The sequence below is a fragment of the Camelus dromedarius genome, chromosome 7 (assembly GCF_036321535.1).
Source record: "Camelus dromedarius isolate mCamDro1 chromosome 7, mCamDro1.pat, whole genome shotgun sequence".
In the NCBI taxonomy this organism is placed as follows: Eukaryota; Metazoa; Chordata; class Mammalia; order Artiodactyla; family Camelidae; genus Camelus; species Camelus dromedarius.
In genome coordinates, this window is record NC_087442.1 from 79,547,832 (window position 1) to 79,563,105 (window position 15,274).

The following is a 15,274-nucleotide window of genomic DNA, read 5'->3' on the forward strand; positions in this document are numbered from 1 at the left end:
ATGTATACATTTAGGTGTATCTACAGTAAGATTTTAAAAAGCTCTAATTTTCTTTTTATTTTGGTAAGTTTACAGTTATTACTCTAACACAAATGTTTGAAACACAAAATTATTTCTTTCAGAAGCTACTGGACCTAAAGCAATAATAATAACTGGGGTATGAACTTGGTATCAATGCCTGGTGTTTACACTTAAAGCACCACATAAATGGACTATTTTTTGTTTGTTTGTTTTGGGCTGATTAGCATTTAAGACTAGCCAGATAGTTTCTCTAACTAAACCAACACAATAATGACTTTGTAGCTGTTGAAGTTAAGCAATGCTCTGCTTTTTTAAAAAAAGCCATGATGGGACATTATCTACTCAAATTCGTCTGAACCAAGACTTAACGAAATCGATATCATTCTACCAGAGCAGGTAGTTCAAACCATCCTGAACGAGTATAAAGTGACAGCTTTACTTTTACACGTGAAATAAGCACAAATAAATGATTTCACTAAAATATCCAAAGAGATGATTCTGAAATATTAACTCTATTTTATTTTCCTTGAAGAACCACCGAATAAACATGGCTATTGTCTGGACCTAACCCACCTCCTTCCTCCATCAACAACTCCTCTTCCGTTGAACAGTAAAGTCAAACAAACTCCTTGGAATCCTTTCCCCCCTAATTTCTGCAAAGAGTGTTGGAAAGTTGTTAGCCTCCTACATACTATTAGCTTAGAACATTCTAATTTACCTACAAGAAAGATTTATTACAAAACCCTTTTTATCTTCTCTATGTTATGGACATGTCAATACTTTAAAGAAAGTACGAGCAAAACTACTTCGTATTTCTTCTTTTCAAGGAGCCAGTCGATGTGGTCGTCTTGGTCCCGCTCCTTGGCTACGACGACATCTCTTGGGCTCACGATGTAGAAGAGTGACTCCCCTTCTGAGTACTCTAGAGACGAGGGAGGAGAGAGCAACTTGTGACTCAACAGTAAAAAGCTCAGCAGTGGTTTTGGGGGACCTGGTTAGGATGCTCAACTTAAGAGGGAACAGAAGACTCTCCTCCCTTTAGAACAAGTGTGTTTGCCTGTGTCTGGAGGGAGGAGAGAGAGACAGGGTAGAGAATGACAGGCTATAGTCCAGCGCTTAAAAAAACATTTGCATGTAAAATTATTTGAAAGAGAAAAGGAAGGGAAAGAGAAAGGGAGACAGAGAAGATGAGAAGGAAAAAAGGGAGAAAAACACCAAAAAACTTAAAAAAAAAATCAGGTAGGCTTAAACATTCTGTGTTTCATACATTAACATTCTGACCTCAGCTGAAAGATCGTGCACAAATTCTCCGTGTCTACTGCATATAATTCATCTACTGTATATAAACTTTATCTATGGCCATTTACAGTGCTGTTCTATTTTTACAGAACAATTACACCCCACAGTCGGCGATAAATGTTTCCTCCTCATCAAGGTCAAGGCCATCTAAAGCATAAATGACAGACGCCCCAAGCCCTGGGGACATCATCTGTCATCTCAGCATGTTGTACACAATGCTGATCGTAAGGGCTTCCTGCAGAATTCAATTATAAGCCCTGTTCTGAAGGGTTTCCAAGGGTGTAGCAGAGTTTGCTCTGAGCAAAACACCCCGACTGGCTGCTTTCACTGGTGAATCACATTTGCTTTTTGGTAAGTCCAGAATACCCACTCACATTTCTCAGCTGATAAAGGACTTCATATAAAACTGCTCAAACAGATGTAGAATATTTCTTCACTTCTTTTGACAAAATGAGAACGGAAAATATTCTCGAAACATGTCAATTGTTTTTAAAGCAGAAAGGAAATTCTGTTTTATTTTCATCAATATATTTTTCAAGGGTATGATGACACCCAAACACAGATGCCCCTGGTATGTCTATATAGCAATGGTTCTCCCCTTTTTTTCTGAGTGATGACTAACTATTCATTCATCTACTCAACAAATACTTAGTGAACTAGTTATGTACCAAGCACTTTTCCAAGCTCTGAGTATCTGGTCACAAACAGGAAGCCCACGTTTCTGTCATCCCAGAGTACACTTTCTAGGGACATCAAGTTGGGAGTGATGTGGTGACCACAGAATCAGGCTGCCTGACATCAGCGTAAGTCAGGGGTCACATTAAACAGTTAGGACAGTAGACCACACAGCCCCCTCACCTCGGTCCTGGCCCCATCTCCACCCCTCCCTCCAGCTGTGGGAACCCAAGCAAGTTCTGTGGCGTCTCTGGGCCTTGATGCCCTCGTCATTTTCAACATATCAGGCTTGCCCAGAGAGTCTCGAAGAGCCTTTCAGCAACTCAGTTTACGCTCCTGGTTGTGCTGCTTGAGCGGAGGGGAGGAAACGTAAGAAATAATGCAAGTCAGGTCCCTGATCACTCTCACCTAAGTGATAATCTCTGCATTCATTCTCCTGAAAGCCTCTCACTGTCAGAGCATCAGAAGAGATCTCTTCACACGTCTCGGGAAGTGGCTGGATAATATCCAGTCTGGGCCTGGCGCAGTATTCTCTTTCCTGGTTGGGGAAAGAGAGGGAAAAGGCTTGTTTTAATTACATTTCTATAAATGATACAAATTAATTCTAGTTAGCCATGATTAAACGCTTTGGTTTTGTAAGTTTGTAAATCCTTCTAACCACCTGTCGTGGATGGCTTCACAGCAGTGGTTTATTTTGACCTTTTTTTGTTTTTAATTGAAGTATAGTTGGTTTACAATGTGAATTTCTGATGTACAGCATAGTAATTCATACACACATATATATATTATATATATATAAAATATACATACCTTTTCATATTCTTTTTCATTAAAGGTCATTATAAGGTATTGAATATATTTCCCTATGCTGTACAGTAGGACCTTGTTGCTTATCTATTTTGTATACAGTAGTTAGTATCTGCAAATCCCAAACTCCCAACTTATCCCTCGATCCCCCTTTTCCCCACCAGTAACCATAAGTTTGTTTTCTATGTCTGTGAGTCTGTTTCTATTTTGTAAATTAAAAAAAAAAAAAAAAAAGACACAGATGAACTTAAGATTCCACATGTAAGTGATATCATATGGTATTCTTCTTTCTCTTTCTGGCTTATTTCACTTTAGTATGACAATTTCCAGGTCCAACCATGTTGCTGCAAATGGCATTATTTTATTCTTTGCTATGACTAAGTAGTATTGCATTGTGTCTATGTGTGTGTCTATGTATTTATGTGTATCCAGTCATCTGTTGATGGACATTTAGGCTGTTTCCTTGTCTTGGCTTTTGTAAAGCAGTGCTGTTATGAACATTGGAGTGCACGTATCTTTTTGAATTAGAGTTTCCTCTGGATATATGCTCAGGAGTGGGAATGCTGGATCATATGGTAAGTCTAATTTTAGTTTTTTAAGGAATCTCCATACTATTTTTCATAATGGCTGCACCAAACTATATTCCCACCAACAGTGTAGGAGGGTTCCCTTTTACAGACAGAAAATCAGTAAGGCAATGAGATACTAAATAACACAACAGAACAGTTAGACTTCACTGATATTTTCAGGACATTACTTCCAAAAAACCCAGAATTTACATTCTTTTCAAGTGCCTGTGGAACATTCTCTAGGATAGACCACATACTTGAACACAAAATAAGCCTCAACAAATTTAAAAGGATAGAAACTATTGCAAGCATCTTTTCTGACCACAATGGTATGAAACTAGAAATCAACCACAGAAAGAAAAATGAAGAAAACACAAAAGCAAGGAGACTAAACATGCTATAAAAACCCCCAGTGGGTCAATGATGAAATCAAAGAAGAAATTAAAAAAATATCTTGAGACAAATGACAATGAAAACACAAAATCACACAAAATCTACGAGGTCCAGCAGAAGCAGTCTAAGAGGGAAATCCACAGCAATACAGACCTTCCTCAAAAAACAAGAACAATCTCAAATAGACAACCTAACATACAACCTAAAAGAATTAGAAAAAGAACAGACAAAACCTAAAGTTGGCAGGACAGACATAATAAAGATCAGGAAGAAAATAAAAAAAATAGATTAAAAAAAAAAAAAAAAAAAGTCAATCACACGTATGTAAGAGAGACGCCCTGGGCAGGCGCCTCTGCGCCAGGCCAGCAGCGCGTCACCGTAGCCCTTTCAGCTCCAAGGAGCGGCTGCTACATCCCTAGACACCTCTGCTACATCTTCCTACAAGTGTGGGAGTCAGAATTACATCACAGCCTGCTCCGTTCCCCAGACCACTGCCGCTACTAGTAATTCCACTGGTAACGCCGAACAGCCAGAGACGATGGGGATGGTCTCTGTCTGCACTGCCCAGCGTGACAGACGTGAGTCACAGGTGGCTACCGAACACCTGAGACGTGACTACTGTTTGACTGAGAAACTGAATTTTAAATTTTATTTGATTTTCATTAATGTAAATTTAGACAGTCACACATGGTTAGTGAATACAGCTCTGGACAATGCATTTCTAGATCAAGACAAGATGCTTTGCTGAGGGCCTAGGACAGTTCCACCAACCTAGCAGGTGATTGTACACACATCATTCTGAGTCCTTAAACCACCCCTCAGTAAGTATTGTTGTTCCCAATTTTGCAGATGAAGGGAATTAAAGATCAGGGAGTTTACGAAGGTCAAAGTTACGTAAGTAAACGGTGAGCCAGGAGTTTGTGGGAAAAGTGGGACTATGGATTGGAAATAAAATTTGTTTTAGCTTAGAGCTCATGTTTCTTGAGCACATGAAACATACACTCGACCCTTTTCCAAAGCAACAAACCTAAAGCAGCGTAACACTGGTGCAGAAAACACAGATGAAAGGAACAGAAAGAAAGACGTCCAGAACTGTCCCCTACTCTCCAAAGTCCCTCAGCAGAACAGTAGGCTTCAAAGATTCCTTTGATCGATTTTGTTAGGTTAAAGGAGAGACAGTTACGTTAGCTTTGCATCTCATAAATTGAAAACATTCCAAAAGAGCAACTATGGAGAAATGAGAACTGTCTCAATCTGAAAACAATGATAATAAAGAGAGGAAAAAAAAAAAAACTGGAAGATTTGAACATTTAAAAAATCGACTGCTGTAACAATGACAAAAATTAGCAAAATTAGAATAGCAAAATAGAAAAAAAAATTGAACCAAATAACGTTAAAAGAAAACCACCTCGCCAGACCAATATAACGAGCTCCCTCATATGTGTAAGAGCTCCACCAGCAGTGTGAGTCGGCTCAGTATTTACGACTTTTGCTCGCTGGGCAGACAGCCCTGCCTCTGTGTGAACCTCCCAGGAGCAGGAATTTGGTCCTGTTGGTCTCTGCTCCTCAACCCTCAGTGCAGCTCGTAACACACACGCTTTAGTGACGAACGAAGGGAAAACAAAACGTTAGGGGAACGGGCTCATCAGTTCGGTTCTATCAACCAGATGAAGTAGCTCACAACCACTCTATGCGAGGATGGGCGGCTGTACAGGCAGAGGGAGAGAGAATGGAAGATGCGCCTAAAAACACGGCAACGCAGGAGAGCTTGTAACTGTGGCTGCAACCGTGAGGAAACGTGCACGTACGGAAAAGGGATAATGGGGGCCATGTGCCGGGGGATAACATTATGACTGATAAAAAATGAATTTTGTTTATGTAAACTGTCTTTTTGATACAAAAAAAAAAAAAAAAAAGAAAGAAGGGGGACATGGCTGACCCCAAGCTTGCTTCTTTATTCCTTCTGTCTTAGTTTTACCAGTTCATTCTGTATTTAAGGATTTCAGCTGTACTTTATAGTGTTACAGAAAATGAATAGTTACATACGCTGGCACATGCATTTTTTCAGACATTCTGATAGCCTTCTTCTAATTTTTTTTTATTTTAATGGAGGTACTGGGGATTGAACCCAGGACCTCGTGCAAGCTAAGCATGCTCTGTACCACTGAGCTATGTACCCTCTCCCCCGACACATGCACTTTTAAGTCACCTTCAAGACTCTCACGTCTTCCTCGGAAAAAATTCCATTTTCTGATTTGCCCTATAAGGTTGGCCTTTCTTGGTGTGCGCTCCTTTGCAATACTCTCTTTTATTAACAAAGGTTTCCTTTCATTCATTCTCTTGCTGGTCAATTGCTTATTAGGCGTTCCCTTTTTCATTTCGCTGCTTCTTTCCTTCCGTCTTTCAATCACATTCTCAATCCCCTCCACATTCCTCATCAAAAAGCATTGTATTTACTCCCTCGGGAGCCACTGCTTGCCTTTATTTTCAAAAAAAATAAATAAAATAATAATAAACTGATGTCCTGCAACAGGGCTAGAAGCCAGCCCTATTGATTTTAGCAGGTTGGAGTGTTCACTTATGTCTACAGCATCCCATTGCCTAGCAACATGGGCACCCAGAGCTCCAGGTTACTATAGCGATGGCTTCCTGATGCAAGTGCTCGCTCAGAGCAATGCTGGAGAGCAGCTACCTCCTCAAAACTGGGACTCCCTGGCTTTTTCTCCCCATTTTATTCCTTGCCACTTGAAAAGAAGGGGGTAAAAGAAGGAGAGGATACAGACAAGGAGAAGCTACTTACTATAAAGGGTAAGACGATCAATTGCATTTCTTTTGTACACAGCATCCCAAAGAAAATCCTTTACAAAAAGCTCTCCTTGTTTACGCCTTGAAGCCACCCCAAACCCTTTCCTGGCAGGACCCCTGGACTCCGACAGTAAAGATAAGCTGGGAGTGGGGCTGACCGAGGCTTCCAAGGAAGACTGAGTATGCAGGCCCCCCGCACCGGCCCGTAAAACAGGCTTCATTCCACAGTCACGCATAATGAAATTCCAATTCTCCCCTGCTTCCTATGAGCCACACGTTTCATACCATCATCTGCGTGGGTAAGTGAGACTTAGCAACGATCTCTTTCAAAGCAAGAATCAGGCTACACAGAATCACTGAGCAGCTGGGAAGTAAACAGGTATGTCTGGACCACAGGAAATAATGGGCTGCCCTCTGTAATTCACTCTGACCACAGGGACCCCTGCTGTGACAGCAGATCAACTCCACTGCTGTCATTTCTGCTAATGCACAGAGTCAGCTCGGTTTCTTCGCCTTTCAGCAAGAGGAATCCTTCATTTCTTTTGACTGAAATACCAAGAGAGATGGAAACAAAAAGAGGGGGAAAAAAAGACTCCCCTTTGCTCAGTGGAAGGTACAAAAGCAGCCAATGAGTGGAGCTTCTGAAAGATAAGTATGTCAGGGCTGCAAAGCAATCTCTGCCGACCTTGTTTTATAGATCAGGAAGTTCTGCTCAGACTGTAGCTGAGTCTTTTCATGGGCAACCTGACCTGGGTAAAAGGCTACAAATGAATCCACACCTCCCACTGTATGTGCGGTGGGAAAAATTACCGTTTTCTCTGAAACCTCCTTTACGTAGGAAAGCACAACGAGCTGATCGCAGAGAGGTGCCAGTCCGCTGACGTGGAATTCAGTTTCAAACTGAGACGCTGCAAACAAAAGGGACAGAAGATTCACCATTAAGAGCAGCAGAAAGCAGCACACACAGGACACACTGACTGCGTATGCTGGGCAGACTCATTTTAGAAATCTAACACAAAGATAAACATACGTTCTTGACAACAATCAGTGCTGGAAAAGAGTATCTGGGAACTTACACTGGAAAATTTCTATTACAGGGCATAGGGTAGAGCTCAAGTGGGAGAGCACAGGCTCAGCATGCGTGAGGTCCTGTGTTCAATCCCCAGTCCCTCCTCTAAAAATAAACAAACCTAATTACCTTCCCACCACCAAAATAAAATAACACAATAATAAATAAAATATTTTAACATTTTCTATTACGAACAAAAAGCAAACTTGACAATAGCAGTAGCATGAATGGTCAGGAGTGATACGACCTAGTTTAAAAATGACATTGTTAAATCCCACGAAGACACTCCGAAATCCAAAAAGCCCAACGCAAATACTCATTAGTAATGATAATAATTTTACATTTTTAAAAATTAAATATTTTAAATAAACAAAGTTTTTCACAATTAGGACATTATGGTGGTATGATGGTCGCAAAGAATGCTATTTGTAATTATGAAACTATTATTATTCCTTTTGTTGTAACATTTAATAAACATTTTCTCCAAAGACATTTTATCTAAGTATTTTAATATTTTATCTAAAGTAAAAAAAAAAGTGTGTAAGTACAGATTACATTATGACGAAACACTGTTATTTCTTAAGTGAAATGCAGGTCAAAGTAAATAAGAAACTTCTCTTTCCTTATTAAAGATAGTCATTAAAGCTTAGAAGAACTATTGCATCACTTAAGACATATATACATTTAATTACAATGGACCGCAAAGATCTTATAGAAGGCTCAATGGTAGAAGAAAAAACATTGCTATAGTATAATTCTGATGATTAGCTGTTGTAAAATATTTTAAATAAGTGACTGTTGTTTTAAGCAGCTAAGTTTTGGGGTGGTTTGTTATGCAGCAAAGCTAACTGATACAGTAGTGGTGCCGGGAAAAGACTCTTCCAGCAATCATACATGGCACTTACAGATTCATTTGGGAGTAAACTCTCATTTGGACCCACCACATTTTCTAAGAGTTTCTTGATTCAGTTCTTCTCCACCGTTCTGTGGTATCAGCTTAAGGTTTAGTTAACTTTTACCATACAATGACCATCTTTTCCAAACCAGGGGAAGTCAGTATAGCACATTACAAACAATGCTGAATGTGGAGTCAGGAAATCTGGGTTATAACTGCAATTAAACTGAACATTGAACCATTCATTTCGATTTCTCTGGGTATAACTTTTCCCATCTACAAAATAAAGGAATCAGAGTAGAAAGAAAACCCCTAACATGGATGAAATGAGGGGGGAATGAATTTTAATTCCTCCTCCTCTCCTTCTCCTTGCAGATCACTTAGTGTTACCTAACTCTGCCTATCTTTAACGGCTGCTCTTTATACAACTGTTTTTAAAACTTACTTTTCACACCAAGATGACACTGAGGATAATCAAAAGGATGCTAAACAGGCAATAACCTAAATGTTAAAAAGGGTAGTATTTCTTAAGCCTTGCCCCTGGTTGGATGGCACAGGTGGCCAAGGTGCTCTGGGCAGGACCACAGGATGGAAGTTCAGAAAGCGACACTGACACTTTCTCCTGAACCTCTGCTCAGCCTGAACTCCTCACTCAAGCACTGAAGAACAGTTTCGGTAAACTGGTGACATGATATATGTTCACAGGAATCACATGAGTAGAGAACTATTTCCACCACAACCACATGCTCAGAAATGAGCACTTTCAAAAAAAAAAAAAAATGGATATATACAGTTTTATTGTGCCTTTTAATATACTTCTAAAAACCATTTTTTAATTGTAGTAAGATACACATACAAAGAATTTATCATCCTAACCATTTTTAAGTGGTATTAAATACATTCACATTGTTGTGCAACCATCACAACCCAAACCCATTCTCTTTTCATCTTGTAAAACTGAAAAATTTATTAAATTTATTAAAATTAAAATTAAAAATTTATTAAACTTACTAAAAATATTAAAAATTCTCCTCATACTCCCTCCCCCCAGCCCCTATCACCACTCCACTTCAACTTTAAGATTTTTGACTAAATACCTCATGTAGGTAGAATCACACCATATTTGTCTTTTGTGATTCGTTTATGTCACTGAACATAATATCCTCAAGGCTCACACATGTTTAGTGTATTACAGAATTTCTTTCCTTTTAAGGATGAACAATATTCCATTGTATGAATGGACCACACTTTGCGTATCCACTCATCCATCACTCCTGGGATTGCTTAAACTCTGGTAGAGATGGACTTGAGTTCTGTTTTACTAAATCACATTCCATCATTGAAATGCTACACGTACAGTTCCCTTACCAGCAACGTGAATGAAGAACAATCAGTCAGGGAAGCCAGGGTCTGTTTCACGGGATTCACATGAGGCTTTGGTGTGTTTGTCCACAACAGGCACCCAAGGGAGAGCATCGCGCAAAAAGCAGTGGGGGAAGGACGTGCTTTCCCCGTTTGGGATGCCAGTGAGCTGCCTAGGCTCACTGACAAGGAGCGTCAGACAGTCACCCCCTAAAGGTAACCAAATACACATCAAAGCCTTGGTTTACATGAATGAGCGATACAGAACAGAGAAGCTAGAAAATAATTCTTCGCAAATCTTTCCTCCTCTACACCCCAATTTCTGTCCTCAACAGCTTGCATTAACAACAGAAAAATTTCCATTCTTTAATTAGTAACGTGATAGAAAACCTAACGTGTTAAAGAAAACAAAGATGTGCAGAAGTATGTATCTATTTTCTCCTCAATTCCACATCCTGTAATAGATGCTTTTTGGTTAAGTATTAAATCCTAGCACTTTCCTAACTGAAAATTAGTAATAATTTAGGTAGAAATTACATGAAGTGATTAAGCTACAAACAACAAAAAAAGCTTTTTATGAAGAAAAGATGTGATATATAAAAATAGCCCTGTCAAGACTTTCAGAGGCACAGTTAAGCAAGGTATCAACATTCAGATAAAGTTGCAATTAAATAATTCTTTTCATTTTATTGAAATGACTTAATATCAACAGAAATCTTCTTACAGGAAACAGAATTGCAATTGTAGTCATACCCAGTATGAGTCACAGATTAAGAGTTCTGAAATAATGACTGTTTCTCTTACCTCTGAATATTCTACCATTTAGAAATTCATCTCCATTAATACCTATCAGAAATGATGTCAGGTGAAGAAAGGACTCACTCCCTAATGTGAGTTCCTAGTTTAGGGAAATGTCTACAGTTATTCTGCATTTAAAAAAGGCATTTTACTAATCAGCCATAAGAAAGAACAGACTAATGCCATTTGCAGCAACATGGATGGAACTAGAGATCGTCATTCTAAGAGAAGACAGAAAGAGGAAGAAAAATACCATATGATAATACTCACATGTGGAATCTAAAAAAAAAAAAAAAAAAAAGAAAGAAAAAAAGAGGACACTATGAACTCACCTACAAAACAGAAACAGACTTGCAGACATAGTAAACAATCTTACGGTTACTGAGGGAAAGGGGGTGGAAAGGAATAAATTTGGGAGTTTGAGATTTGTAAATATCAGCCACTACATATAAAATTAGATTTTAAACCCCAAGTTTCTTCTGTATAGCACAGGGAACTGTATTCAATATCTTGTAATAACCTTTAATGAAAAAGAATATGAAAATGAATATATGTATGTATGTATATGCATGACTGGGACATTGTGCTGTACACCAGAAATTGACACATTGTAACTGATGGTACTTCAAAAGGCATTTCAGAATGAACGGTGCAGCTGTTTTTCCATTACTACTTTCTAATGCAACAAGATTGTTTTAAAATCTATGATGCCGTTTATTTCTTCCAATGCTGAATCCATGAAGGGCTGGTTGGAGACTGGTGTCAGAATGCCCATGAAAAGTATTAAGGAATATTCTTATGAACAGATAATAATGAAAAGATTTAAAGTAAGAAATGCTGAATGGTAATATTTATCCTTCTGAAGAACATACGCAAATTATGTAAAAGTTTATGAGCTGACTCTGTATCTTCAAATAATTATTGCCTTTCTATTTCAAAATTTCAGTGAACCAGTTGAAGTTGCAGTTGATTTATTTTCCCTGAAATTCTAATTTTTTCCACATAACAAACATTTTTAATAATTTTAATGAAAAAAAATTTTGTCTAAAGGGAAACCAGTTGAATATAGGCAGTTTATATATACATCTCATATCAGAGAAGCTCACCTTCCCATTATCTGGAAAAGCTAAATCAAAAAGAAAATAAAAACAAATTCTGTTGGAGAGCACTAAAACGAAACAGAAAGTGAAAGCTAGAGGCGAGGAACAAAGGAGAGAAAAATGCAGAATTTCTAGATGGAGTCACTAAAGACAGTAGCTACACATCAGATCAAAGGGTTCTGGAAAGTGAGTCAAAGGCCCTGGGATCCCTTAGGTTACAACAAGGTTAGCAAGGCTGCACGTCACAGCTGCAGCCCAGTCTTCATCCTGATGGAGAGGATAAAGCATTCCTAGACGTGCTAAACAAAATAATTCAAGGAAAAAAGCGAGATTCTAAGCAGAGAAAGATTCTAAGCAAGTGAGAAAGCGGAAGCAAGTTTCAGTAGGACTATTCACATCCAAATTCTACTCAGAGAGGTCCTTTGGATCCAGAAAGGGCAATTCAGTACACAGCCCTGATCCAAAAGGGAGGCTTGAGTTTCTGATTAGCGTGTCCAACAGAATATTACTGCAAGTCAAACACACAGCTTAACGTGTGTAGTTTCAAATTTTCTAGTAGCCACATTAAAGAGTAAAAAGAGGTGAAATTTTAAAATTTTATGCAATGCAACATATCCAAAATGTGATCATTTCAACATGTAACAACATAAAAAGTTATTAATAAGATACTCTATTTTAAATTTTCATAGTAAGTCTCTGGAATCCCACATGCAGCCCCTCTCAGCCCCGACACACACCTGCCACGTGTCACTCAGTGCTTACCAGTGGCAAAGTGGTTACTGCACTGGACGGGGTGGGGGTCGGTCTAGACGCCCTCCAATTTTTTCCCCCCATCTTTAACGTCGAGTAATTTCACTCAAATACGTTTTGATGACGTTCTTGGGTGATCATTTTCAGATACACACTGTACACTTCTAACTTACAGTCTCTAGTTTTGTTTCTCTGTACTTTCAGGAAATTTTTCTTGAATTACTGTTTTTGGTATTGATTCCATTCCCTCGTTTTGTCTTGTTTTGTTTTCCGGGACTCCTACTTGTCGGCGGAATCACCTTTGCCTGTCTTCAGTACTGAATCATACATTTTTTCCCCCTTATTTATTTGTCCTTCACACAGTGCTCCTCTTCTGTTTCTCTTACAGCCTTATCTTTGTGTCTGTCTGCTCCTGCGTCCCTTCCAGCCTAACCTTCATTTCTGAAGTCATCTTTCATCTATCAATATTTCCTGAGTTCTGCCGCCTCATTTGAGATTTTTCAATCCTGATTTTTCTTGCTCTTCCAAGCCTCCCATCCCTCCTTTAAAATGTCTTGTAAGCTTGTTCTGAAACGGCTGTAAATTACAGCTGTGATCTGTTCGGTGGGCATTTCTTTCTGGTGGGCTTTCATTGCGTTTTCTTAAACCTTAGTCTGGGATTTGACCTTGGTACTCTTCTGTGCTTGTTTTTCGGTGCAATCAGTCACCGATCTCTCAGGAGGAGGTAGGAACTGGGATAATCACTCTTCCAACCTTGCAGGATGCCCGCATCTGTAGTTTTCACTTGGTGTTAGAACAATCTGGTCCCTTGCTTCCTGAGACCTCCTGGCCCTGTCTCCTCCCCGCTTTCACCTGGGCCTTCTCTTTCTTTTGTTTCTATCAAGCCCATCCTGCCCAGGACTCACTCTCCCGCATGAGCCCGGCCCTGTGTGAGTTCACGGGGACGGCAGCGCTGCCGAGCCCCTCACGCTAACCGCAGCCCTGCACCCGCCCCTCTCAGAGCGGCCTGTGGCCTCTTCCAGAAACACCCGCTGGCTGTTCTGGAGTTCTGGTCTCCAGGGCACCAGATGGCCCCTGTGCTTTCTCTCAGATGCTGGAACCACAGCGGGGCCTGTGGCCGTTGGTGGCTTCTGCCATTTGCTAGTACCTTGAGGCTCTTAGGACTCCTGTGTCACTGGTTTTGTTGTAAATGTTGTCTCTGGGCTTTCGGTTGTGTGATCGGGCTGTTCCATTTCGATGAGAGGACTCGGGAGGGTGGAACCATTACACAGTGGCTACCACCATCTTCCCAGGATCCTCCAAGCACAAAAAGGTAACGCATCAGGGCCATCCACCAACCTGATATAATCCAGGGACAAGATCACCATCACAAATACATAAATACTGTTGGGCTGTCAAAAGCATACACACTATCAGTTTCTCAATGACTCATGTGACTGAAATAAAAACGAACGAGAGAGAGCTTTCTTGGACCCTGGGACTTACATCCCTGAGGGTTATCAACAACTGAATCCAGTAAAGAATGACTGAGCACCAATTAGGCACAAGACATTCTTCTAGAAGCATCGGGATGACGAAGAGTCCACCTCTGACTTAAGAGAGATTGTGAGTCTAGATGCTAAAGAAATAAGTAAAATACCACAAGCTATGCAAGAACGGAAACGGGTACAAAGCAAGAAACAGCACAAAGTAGGAAAAATTTACTCCTGGGGGTGGGGGTAGGGTGGAAACAGTGGGGACAACCATGACTATATGCCTGTTAAGGGCAGGACGGTGGTTACACATGACAGATGTTTCCTTAAACATCCAAAATTCTTTCACAAAAAGACAAACTTCATTTTTAAAAAAGATTAAAAAAAAGAATGTAGCATAGATTGTAAAGATTTTATTTGGGCCTGGATAAAAAGACCATCTCCAAATAATTCAAAACTAGATTATCCTGCTTAATACCATTATATTCAGTCCTATACGATGAAATTTAAATCAATAATCTTGATTATTACTTGTACCTATGAAATATATGATGAAATGTATTAACTTCTTCAGAATAATTTAGTAAATCCTTATTTATATCTTTCCCCCAATTCTCTTTCAATTGGTTTTATGGAACACAATGTTTTAGTCTACTGATGGTTAAAAGAAACCATTGTTTTTCTCTTTCACTGAGTAACAAAATATAATAGCAATATTAACAATAGGTCCCCTTTAATGAGCATTACTATGCTGACAAGCAGTGTGCTAATAAATATTTTACATACATGATCTTTTTTCAACTTACACTTATTTTAAAGGCTCAGTGATATAAAGTAACTTGACTAAGGTCACTAATGTAGAAGGCGGCAAGAGTAGGAATTTGAAGTTTGACTTTTCCCAGATAGAAGCCACGTTAGAAAACATAAATCAGAACACAGAGGGGCTCAGGGTAAAAGTGCACTACATTACTAGCAAGATGGCAAGTGAAGGGCTTGACAACTCTCCGGCAGCTCCGCTGCATGCAAGGCCCGGGGGCCTGGCTCTTCTCTTGCATTTCCCGCGGTGCTATGACAAGGTGAGAACACTTCAGTACACAGAAATTGTGCTGCTTTTTAATTTGGGGCCCTTGTTTTCCCTTTGCTGGTTGTAAAATGCCCATTAGCTAAATGTGACCCACAAGGATTTGGTATCGTCACTGCAGCTAAATAAAGTGATATCCTACAGATTTTAGTTTCTATGATTCTTTTATAAAAAAAAA

At 39.5% G+C, this 15,274-nt stretch overlaps 1 protein-coding gene across 3 annotated transcripts in view; it reads right to left on the reverse strand.

The window, feature by feature from the left end:
* VPS41 (VPS41 subunit of HOPS complex) overlaps nucleotides 1-15,274 on the reverse strand; it is a 178,132-nt gene that overhangs the window by 42,864 nt on the left and 119,994 nt on the right. For all 3 annotated transcript variants that reach the window (XM_031454650.2, XM_064487712.1, XM_031454652.2), the window contains 3 exons: nucleotides 7,380-7,477; nucleotides 2,404-2,533; nucleotides 828-943 (listed from right to left, as the gene is read on the reverse strand). In XM_031454650.2, the coding sequence (XP_031310510.1) occupies nucleotides 828-943; nucleotides 2,404-2,533; nucleotides 7,380-7,477 (344 nt within the window). The remainder of the gene's footprint in view (nucleotides 1-827; nucleotides 944-2,403; nucleotides 2,534-7,379; nucleotides 7,478-15,274) is intronic.